The sequence below is a fragment of the Mobula hypostoma genome, chromosome 28 (genome assembly GCF_963921235.1).
Source record: "Mobula hypostoma chromosome 28, sMobHyp1.1, whole genome shotgun sequence".
NCBI lineage: Eukaryota > Metazoa > Chordata > Chondrichthyes > Myliobatiformes > Myliobatidae > Mobula > Mobula hypostoma.
This window is the reverse complement of record NC_086124.1, coordinates 24,322,304-24,333,708: the sequence shown is the minus strand read 5'-3', so window position 1 is coordinate 24,333,708 and position 11,405 is coordinate 24,322,304. Positions and strand designations below refer to the sequence as shown.

Here is an 11,405-nt window from a genome sequence, read left to right as displayed (position 1 = left end):
GCTGAACTTCTTGCAGCTGCTGCTCCCGATCCATAGCACAGTCTTGCAGTATCTGCAGCTGGATGCACCTCACGCACATGTAGTCTCCCATGGGGCTCCCAGGACTCCAACATCAGGAGTGAATAACCCGTAAAGGCCTTTTAAACTATAGTAAGTATGCCTGACACAACAGGAAGAAAGAGAAACATAACAAACTCAAACAGACAAGTTACCCAGAGCCAGTGCCATTTCCGTGCTGACGACTCCTTTGAGCCAGTGCTTGACAATCTACTTCCTCCTGTAGCCCGTCCCAACGATCAGCGCTCCAACAATGCTGGCTCCACTTCTACAAGCATTCACATGCTGTGTTATGGCCAGGAGCCTGGAATTGAATATACATGTAAGCGAAACTCCAAAAAATACAGTAATTTCTTCTTTGAATGTCATTCCAGAGCCCAATATCAGGCTGGTAGGCGGCAGTGATCGTTGTTCCGGGAGAGTGGAGGTGTGGCACAGTGCACAATGGGGAACGGTATGCGACGATGGATGGGACACTGACGACGCCAAGGTTGTCTGCAGTCAGTTGGGCTGTCCCCCTGCCGCAGCAGCAATACAGGGGGCACACTTCGGGCAAGGCAGCGGGAATATCTGGATGGATGATGTTGCGTGCAATGGAAATGAATCCGCCCTTGAAGAATGTTCCTTTGGAGGATGGGGGAGTCATAACTGCGGTCACGGAGAGGATGCAGGAGTGAATTGTTCAAAAGGTAGGCATAGAACAAAGAACCTCTTTGTTTCTGCTTTCTGTCTATTGGGATTAACAAAGACTCTATATTTTAGTAATTATGCCAGCCACTCTGGTTGCTGTGGGTAAAACGATGAGAATTTTTGTACTGATGCTTGACGTTGTTGAGGCAGGCACAATTTAATTAACATTTGTTCTGTGTTGCTTAAAGTGCTGGAGTGTGTCATTTGGCAAATTTTTATGTTCTAGTTGGTCATGCATACAGGTGCTGATTCCAGATTCGTCTCGGGTTAGATGTATCAGATCTGAAAGAACAAGGAATAACCGGTAGTAAATCTGTATGCATTGAATTGTAACTATTTGTTAACGGCATTTCATTAGCTTTCTGGGGTTCACGTGGGAACTCCATTTCATAAACTGCATATAAACCTTTAAGGTGCTCTGCAGAAGAACTTCCAAGTCCCTTTGCATCTCAGATGTTTCGATTTCAGTCTGTTTAGAAAATAGTTTGCAGAATTATTTCTACCGATGAAGCGCAAGATCATGCATTTTCCAACATTGTATTTAATTTGTCGCTTCTGTGCCCATTCTCCAAAACTGTCTAAGTCCTTCTGAATTCACACTTGTTTGAGTTCTATTACCAACCTAATTTTCCCAGTCTACCTACAGGTTAAAATTTCCCCTTACTATCATAACATTTCCCATTTGGTACACCATTTCTATTTCTGTTGTATTCTGCACTCTACATTTCAGGTACTGTTCCGGGAGCTGCATCTACTGCCACAGGGTCCATTTCCATTGCAGTTTCCTTACTGAACTGACAAGGATTCAACATCTTCCCATCCTGTGTCATATCTTTCTCAGTATTTGATGCCATTCTCTAACAGCAGAGCGATGCCATGCACCCAGCCTATGTTCATACCCTTTGGATACAATGTAGAATGGAAATTCAGCTACCCACCAAACAATCTTTCAGCAATGAATCGGTGATGTCCACAAGATCGTACGTGACAACTTGTAAAAGCGCCGTGTTGTTGTGCTCACTAGACGTTGAGAACAGTATTGTAACCCTTTTTGATTCTGCAGCCCTAATGCACTGATGCTTGCTCTGCTGGTAACTTTTTTATCGTTCGATCATCTGCCCGCCTTTCCTAACAGACCGACTGCATGCTGTCTTTTCTCTTTTACCATCCGCGCTGTCCTGACCCCATTTCCTTCAGTTTCCACCCTCCTGGAAAATTAGTTTGAACCCTCCCGAGTAGCAATGAGAAACCAGTGTGTGAGAACGTTGGTCCCCATCGGCTTCAACTGCAACCCTTCCCTTCTGTACAGGTCATGCCTCCCGTAGAAGAGATCTGAATGATCCAAAAACCTGAAGCACTTCTCTCCCTGCTCCAAATTCTCAGTCATGCATTTATCTGCCAAATCATTCTGTTTCTACCGTCCCTGGCGCATGACGCAGGCAGTAATCCTGAATGTGTTGCATCTCAGCATTTTTTCCAGCTCTTTAAATCCTCATTGCGGAACCTCTTTGCACCAAGATTTCAGCCTCCTCTCCCTCCCCCTGGACAATGCTCTGGATGCGATCTGAGTCCATAGCACCTGGGAGGGAGCAACAGACCATCCCTGTGTTCCGTTCATATTAACAACCTTTATTTTCAATTCCTCTGACTATTGAGTCCTCCATCTCAACTGCTCACGACTCTCTCTCTTTCCCTTCTTCAATCCATGGTCAGTGCAACCCACCTGGTCTCCGTAACATTCTCCTGGGAGGATATTTCAAATAATTTTATCCAAAATGATATACTTAGTATTCTGGGAATTTACCCAAGAGCTGCTGTGTGCTAACTGCCTATTCACCGTCTAATTCCTTCCCTGTCATTCACTCAGTTATCAGACTCCTGCAGCTCTGATGGATGATCTCCTCACTCTCCCGTAGAAGTCGAAGGTCTTGCAGCTGCTGCTCCCGATCCATAGCACGATCTTGCAGTATCTGCAGCTGGACGCACCTCACATACATGTAGTTGCCCGTGGGGCTCCTAAGACTTCAACATCTAACGTGAATAGCACGCATTTGCCTTCTAAACTACACTAAGTATCCCACTGAAGTTACCCAGAGCCAGTGCCTCTTCCACTTTCAACTGTGGCGTAGCCCAACAGTCAGTGCTGCAACTATGGTGGCTTCGCTTGTGCAAACATTCACATGCTGTGTAATGGATAGGAACGCGGAACTGAATATATCTGAAGTGAAACTCCAAAAAATACAGTAATTTCTCTTTCAATGTCATTCCAGTGCCCGAAGTAAGGCTGGTAGGCGGCAGCGATCGTTGTTCAGGGAGAGTGGAGGTGCGGTACAATGCACAGTGGGGAACGGTATGTGACGATGGATGGGACACTGAAGACGCCAAGGTTGTCTGCAATGAGTTGGGTTGTCCCTCTGCTGCAGCAGCAATCTCGGGGGCACACTTCGGGCAAGGCAGCGGGAATATCTGGATGGACGATGTTGCGTGCAATGGAAATGATTCCGCCCTTTGGGAATGTTCCTTCCGAGGATGGGGGAGTCATAACTGCGATCACGGAGAGGATGCAGGAGTGATTTGTTCAAAAGGTGGGCATAGAACAAAGAACCTCTTTGTTTCTGCTTTCTGTCTATTGGGATTAACAAAGACTCTATATTTTAGTAATTATGCCAGCCACTCTGGTTGCTGTGGGTAAAACGATGAGAATTTTTGTACTGATGCTTGACGTTGTTGAGGCAGGCACAACTTAATTAACATTTGTTCTGTGTTGCTTAAAGTGCTGGAGTGTTTCATTTGGCAAATTTTTATGTTCTAGTTGGTCATGCATACAGGTGCTGATTCCAGATTCGTCTCGGGTTAGATGTATCAGATCAGAAAGAACAAGGAATAACCGGTAGTAAATCTGTATGCATTGAATTGTAACTATTTGTTAACGGCATTTCATTAGCTTTCTGGGGTTCACGTGGGAACTCCATTTCATAAACTGCATATAAACCTTTAAGGTGCTCTGCAGAAGAACTTCCAAGTCCCTTTGCATCTCAGATGTTTCGATTTCAGTCTGTTTAGAAAATAGTTTGCAGAATTATGTGATTATGATTCTATAACCATTTCGGATCATGCTCCACTTAAGCTTTCTATTAAAATTATGGCCAATATACCAAACAATAGACAATGGCGTTTTAATTCGCTGTTGCTTCAGGACTCGGACTTTGTTAATTTTATGAATGAACAGATTGAGCTTTTTTTTACAATTAACCATACAGAAGATATTTCGGTTAACACTCTTTGGGACACTTTTAAAGCCTATATTCGGGGTCAGATTATTTCGTATTCCGTTGCTTTGAGGAAGAAACAGAAGCAGGAGGAGATGGCAATTGTGGACAAGATTAAAGAAATTGATAAGAAATATGTTATGGCTCCTTCTGAGGAGCTATACAAACAAAGAACTGAACTTCAAATGGAACACAGTTTACTACTCTCGTCCTCGATTGTAAACCAATTAAAGAAAACAAGAAGTGATTTTTATGTTCACAGTGATAAAATTGGTAAGCTGCTGGCTAATCAATTGAAATCTAATTATGTTAAATCTCAAATCAATCAGATTTATAACCAAAATGATCGATTGATATTGGATCATGTGGGGATTAATCAAACCTTTTGTGATTTTTATTCTTCTTTATATCAATCAGAGTCTCCTCGAGATTCTAAATATATGAATGATTTTTTAGATAAGTTAGACTTTCCTCAGATTTCACAGGATATGTCTTCTTTATTAGATACTTCCATTACAATGGATGAGATTAAGAATGTTATTTTTTCTATGAATCTGGGGAAAGCTCCTGGCCCTGATGGGTTTACCGTTGAATTTTATAAATGTTTTGCTTCTTTATTGATTCCTTGGCTCTATAAGGTTTTTGAGGCTTCTTTGAAACTTGGTAAACTTCCGGAATCTTTTAATAGAGCATCAATGTCTTTAATACTAAAGAAGGATAAAGACCCTGCTCAATGTGCATCTTATAGACCAATATCTTTATTAAATGTTGATTCTAAAGTTTTTTCTAAGTTATTAGCAAATAGACTAGAAAAAGTACTTCCTTCTATTATTTCGGAAGACCAAACGGGTTTTATTAAAGGTCGTTACTCTTTTTATAATATTCGTACATTGTTAAATATCGTTTATACTCCCTCACAAAATGTTCCTGAGTGTGTTATTTCTTTAGATGCCGAGAAAGCTTTTGATAGAGTAGAATGGCCTTATTTATTTAAGGTGCTTGAAATGTTTAATTTTAGCTTGAAATTTATATCCTGGATTAAACTGTTATATCACTCCCCTGTAGCCTCGGTTCGTACTAACTCTTTAAACTCACCTTTTTTTCCTCTCTTTCGTGGTACTCGACAAGGCTGTCCTCTTAGTCCCCTATTATTTGATATTGCATTAGAACCTCTTGCAATTGCTATTCGAGAATCTTCAAATATTACTGGGATAACTCGGGGATTAAAGTCCCATAAATTATTACTCTATGCTGATGATTTACTTTTATATATTTCTAATCCTGAGAGATCTATTCCTGTTGTTTTAGAGTTATTAGCACAATTTGGTCTTTTCTCAGGTTACAAATTAAATCTTAGTAAGAGTGAACTTTTTCCGATTAATAAACATCTTCCCTTATATTATAAATTTCCATTTAAATTGATTAATAATTACCTTTCATATCTTGGGATTAAAATTACTTGTAAACATAAAGATTTATTTAAGACTAACTTTTTACCATTAATAGACCATATTACTCAACTTTCATCTAAATGGTTTCCCTTATATTTAACTTTGATTGGTCGTATTAATGCAGTTAAGATGTTTTTTTTGCCAAAATTTTTATATGTGTTTCAGGCATTACCAATTTTCGTTCCTAAATCTTTTTTTGATAAAGTCGACTCTAACATTTCTTCATTTATTTGGCAGAATAAGAATCCGAGACTGGGTAAAATACATTTACAGAAAGCTAAGAGAGATGGAGGTTTAGCATTACCTAACTTTAGATTTTATTATTGGGCTATTAATATTCGACATATGAAATTTTGGTTACTTGACCGGGATATACTATCTATTCCTAAATGGGTAGCATTGGAATTACAATCTGTTCAGGGTTATACACTTGGTTCTATTTTAGGTTCATCTCTTCCTTTTGATTCGAAACGCCTTAAGCAGGTCTCTAACCCGATCGTTAAATATGCTTTGCGTATTTGGTTTCAATTCAGAAAATTTTTTGATCTTAATCAATTCGGGTTAGCGATTCCTATTTTAGGTAACATATTTTTTCCTCCCTCTTTTACGGATCGCGCTTTTCAAACTTGGAAGACTAAGGGTATTTTACGGTTTTTGGATTTATTTTTAGATGGTTCCCTTATGTCTTTTGAACAATTATCTAATAAATATAACTTATCAAGAATACATTTTTTTAGATATTTACAAGTTAGAAATTTCCTAAGTACTATACTTTCTTCCTTTCCAATGCTTCCTCCTATATATATTTTAGATTCGATAATTAACCTTAATCCATGTCAGAAAGGTGCATCGGCTATGATTTATAATATTATTATGAAACTTAGGAAAGCTCCATTTGATAAGATTAGGGTAGATTGGGAACAGGAATTGGGGCTTACCATTTCTGTGGATGATTGGGGGCAGATTTTACAATTAGTTAATACTTCCTCTATTTGTGCTAAACATTCCCTAATTCAATTTAAAGTGGTGCATAGAGCACATATGTCCAAAGATAAGTTAGCGCGTTTTTACTCGCATATTAATCCTTTCTGTGATAGATGTTCGGGGCAGATAGCTTCTTTAACTCATATGTTTTGGTCTTGCCCTACTTTGGAAACTTTTTGGAGAGATATTTTCAATATTATTTCTAAGGTATTAAATATAGATATCTCTCCTCACCCTATTACTGCTATCTTTGGACTACCTAAAATTTCTAGTAATCTTTCCCCTTCAGCCCGTAGAATGATTGCATTTCTTACTTTAATGGCGAAAAGATGTATTTTACAACATTGGAAAGAGCTTAATGCTCCAACTACCTTTTTTTGTTTTTCTCAGACGATTTTATGTTTGAATCTGGAGAAAATTAGAAGTAACCTTTATGATTCTTCATTTAAATTTGAACAGATTTGGGGACCTTTTATTCGATATTTTCATTTAATGTAATATTTACCCTTCTTGTTTTTTTTCACTGTTTTAATGGAGGTCGGGATTGAGGACGTGATTTTAAGTTTAACTCTGTTTGGTTTCAAGTTAGCCCATTGCTTTGCTTTGCTTTTAGTTAGTTGCACGGTGGGTTTTTTTTGGGGTTTTTTTTTTCTTCTTTTCCATTGATATATATAAAATCTAGTATACTATTATGTTATCTTGGTTTCTTATGCTTAAATTACATTGTTTGTAGTATTTTCTTTTTGGTATTGTTATCTTTTGGAATTTTATTATACTTTAACATTGTATTAATGTTTATATGGCTTACCTTTTTTGTATACTTACTCAATAAAAAGATTTAAAAAGAAAAGAAAGATTTCTATTACCAACCTAATTTTCCCAATTTACCTACATGTTAAAATTACCCCTATCATAACATTTCCCTTTTGGTACGCCATTTCTGTTTCTGTTGTATTCTGTAGCCTACGTTCCAATCTCTGTTTGGGGAGCTGCATCTACTGCCAAAAAGGTCTTTTTCCATTGCAGTTTCATTACTGAACTGACAAGGATTCAATATCTTCCTATCCTATGTCATATCTCAGTATTTGATGCCATTCTCTTAACAGCAGAGCGATGCCATGCCCCCAGCCTATGTTCATACCCTTTCAATACCATGTACAATGGAAATTCGGCTACCCACCAAACAATCTTTCAGCAATGAATCGGTGATGTCCACAAGATCATACGTGACAATTTATAAAAGCGCCGTGTTGTTGTGCTCAATAGACGTTGAGAACAGTATTGTAACCCTTTTTGATTCTGTATCTGCCCGCCTTTCCTAACAGACTGACTGCATGCTATCTTTTCTCTTTTACCATCCGCGCTGTCCTGACCCCATTTCCTTCAGTTTCCACCCTCCTGGAAAATTAGTTTGAACCCTCCCGAGTAGCAATGAGAAACCAGTGTCTGAGAACGTTGGTCCCCATCGGCTTCAGCTGCAACCCTTCCCTTCTGTACAGGTCATGCCTCCCGTAGAAGATATCTGAATGATCCAAGAACCTGAAGCACTTCTCTCCTTGCTCCAAATTCTCAGTCATGCATTTATCTGCCAAATCATTCTGTTTCTACCGTCTGCAATTCATGGTCAGTGCAACCCACCTGGTCTCCGTGGCATTCTGCTGAGAGGATCTTTCAAATAATTTTATCTAAAATGATATTCTTACTATTCAGGAAATTTACCCAAGAACTGCTGTGAGCTAACTGCCTATTCATCGTCTAATTCCTTCCCCTGACATTCACTCAGTTATCAGACTCCTGCAGCTCTGATGGATGATCTCCTCACTCTCCCGTAGAAGCCGAAGGTCTTGCAGCTGCTGCTCCAGATCCATAGCACAGTCTTGCAGTATCTGCAGCTGGACGCACCTCACATACATGTAGTTGCCCGTAGGGCTCCCAAGACTTCAAAATCCAACGTGAATAACACGCAAAGGCCTTCTAAACTACACTAAGTTCCCCCCTCAAGCTACCCAGAGCCAGTGCCTCTTCTGTGCTGAAGACTCCTTTGAGCCAATGCCTGACAATCCACTTTTACCACTGGCCTATCCCAACAATCAGTGCTGCAACAGTGGTGGCTCCGCTTGTGCAAACATTCACATGCTGTGTAATGGATAGGAACGTGGAACTGAATATACCTGAAGCGAATCTCCAAAAAATACAGTAATTTTTTCTTTTAATGTCATTCCAGAGCCCGAAATAAGGCTGGTAGGCGGCAGCGATTGTTGTTCAGGGAGAGTGGAGGTGCGGTACAATGCACAGTGGGGAACGGTATGTGACGATGGATGGGGCACTGAAGACGCCAAGGTTGTCTGCAATGAGTTGGGTTGTCCCTCTGCTGCAGCAGCAATCTCGGGGGCACACTTCGGGCAAGGCAGCGGGAATATCTGGATGGACAATGTTGCGTGCAATGGAAATGAATCCGCCCTTTCGGAATGTTCCTTCCGAGGATGGGGGAGTCATAACTGCGGTCACGGAGAGGATGCAGGAGTGATTTGTTCAGAAGGTAGGCACAGAACAAAGAACCTCTTTGTTTCTGCTTTCTCTCTGTTGGGATTAACAAAGACTCTATATTTTAGTAATTAGGCCAGCCACTCTAGTTGCCGTGGGTAAAACGATGAGAATTTTTGTACTGATGCTTGACGTTGTTGAGGCAAGCACAACTCAATTAACTTTTGTTCTGTGTTGCTTCAGGTGCTGGAGTGTTTTTTTAATATAATTTTTATTGGATTTTTAAAGTGATTACATAGAAAGATAATGACTACCCTCCCCTTAACCCTACCCCCCCCCCATATATACCCCTAGCTAAAAAAAAAAGAGAAAAAAAGAAAAAGAAAGAAGAACTGCCTGGATATTGGAAGGTTTCCACATGGTCCATGGGATTCAAAATAACTTTAGTATATTTATTTATTACTTTCCCCAAGGGAGCAACGTCCTTATCATTGGAGCAACTAAATATGCCATTCTATCTTTTGTAAATAAGGGCGCCAAATTTTCCAAAAGGTATCATATTTATCTCTTAAATTATAAATAATTTTTTTGAGTGGAATACAACTAGACATTTCATTGTTCCAACGATTCACACTTAAATATGAATCCGATTTCCAAGTAACTGCTATAGCCTTCTTGGCTACTGCCAATGCAATTTTTATGAATTCTTTCTGATATTTATTCAGTTTAAGTTTAGATTTTATCCCTTCAATATCACCTAATAGAAATAATACAGGGTTATGTGGAAGTTGAGTTCCAGTAATTTGTTCCAGTCAGACTCTTAAATTTATCTAAAAAGGTTGAATTTTAGAACAAGACCAAGTAGAATGTAAGAAAGTACCAGTTTCTTATTGACACCGAAAACATTGATCAGATAAGTTTGAATTTAATCTATTTATTTTTTGCGTTGTAATATACAATTGGTGTAAAAAATTATTGTACTAATCTAAGTCCAACGTTTTTTGTATTTGTCATACTGTCAAGACACAGTCTTGACCAATTTGTTTCATCAATATTAATATTCAGATCTGTTTTCCATTTTTGTTTTGACTTGTGGATTCCTTGTTCAATTGTCTGTTTTTGAATCAAATTATACATACAAGAAATATTTTTTAAAATTTTTCCTTTTTGAATTAAAATTTCAATTTCATTGGGTTTAGGAAAAATCATTGTTTAACCCAGTTTGTCTTTTAATTAAGCCCTTAATTGAAGGTAACAAAAGAAAGTGTTATTTGATATTTTATATTTACTCTTTAGTTGTTCAAATGACATCAATATACCTGGTTCATAACAGTCTCCTATAGATCTAATCCCTTTTTGTTACCAATTATATAAAAGTTGATTATCCATTGTAAAAGGAATAAGCCTGTTTTGGAACAAAGGGCTCCTTGCTAATAAAGATTTCTTTATTTCATTATCAACATTTATCTTATTCCATAGATCAATCAAATGTTTTAATATAGGAGATTCTTTCTTTTTCCGTATCCATTTAGATTCCCATTTATATATAAAATTTTCGGGTGTATTTTCTCTTATCTTATATAATTCTATTCTAATCCATGCCGGTTTTCGTTCAGCAAAGAAAGATGCAATAAATCTAAGTTGATTTGCTGTATAATAATTCTTAAAGTTTGGAAGTTGTAACCCTCCTAACTCAAATTTCCATGTCAATTTTTCCAATGATATTCTTGACATCTTACCTTGCCAAAGAAATTTTCTCACACATTTATTTAATTCTTGAAAAAATTTCTGTGGCAATTGTATTGGTAATGTTTGAAACAAATTCTGTAATCTAGGAAATATATTCATTTTTACAACATTGACTCTACCCACTAATGTTATTGGTAGTATCATCCATTTGTCAAGATCTTCTTGAATTTTTTCAGTAGTGGTAAATAATTAAATTTATATAAATTCTTTACATCATTATCAAGTCTTATACCTAAATACTTCATACCATTTACCGGACATCTAAATTGGGTTGCTAATCGACATTGGCTATAGTCTCCTTTAGTAAGAGGTAAAATTTCACTTTTATCCCAATTTATTTTATACCCTGATACTTTCCCAATTCATCCAATCTAGAAGATAATTTATGTAATGAATACTGTGGGTTTGTTAAGTAAATCAAAACATCATCAGCAAATAGGTTAATTTTATATTCCTCCTGATTAACTCTAAAACCCTTAATATCTGGATCAATTCTAACTAGTTCTGCTAATGGCTCTATCGCCAGTACAAATAAAGCAGGTGATAATGGACAACCTTGTTTAGTTGACCTTTTTAACTGGAATGGTGTTGAAATTTGACTATTTGTCACTACTTTAGCATTAGGGTTAGTATTTAATGTTTTAATCCAGTTTATAAAAGGTGTTCCTAACCCATATTTTTCTAATACTTTAAATAAAAAATCCCATTCCAATCTATCAAA

At 37.9% G+C, this 11,405-nt stretch overlaps 1 protein-coding gene across 1 annotated transcript in view; it reads left to right on the top strand.

Moving 5' to 3' along the window:
* The first annotated feature begins 349 nt into the window (after positions 1 to 349).
* LOC134338960 (deleted in malignant brain tumors 1 protein-like) overlaps positions 350 to 11,405 on the top strand; it is a 52,260-nt gene continuing 41,204 nt past the window's right edge. The window contains exons 1-3 of the mRNA XM_063035182.1: positions 350 to 746; positions 3,018 to 3,332; positions 8,676 to 8,990. Coding sequence (XP_062891252.1) covers positions 350 to 746; positions 3,018 to 3,332; positions 8,676 to 8,990 — 1,027 coding nt within the window. The remainder of the gene's footprint in view (positions 747 to 3,017; positions 3,333 to 8,675; positions 8,991 to 11,405) is intronic.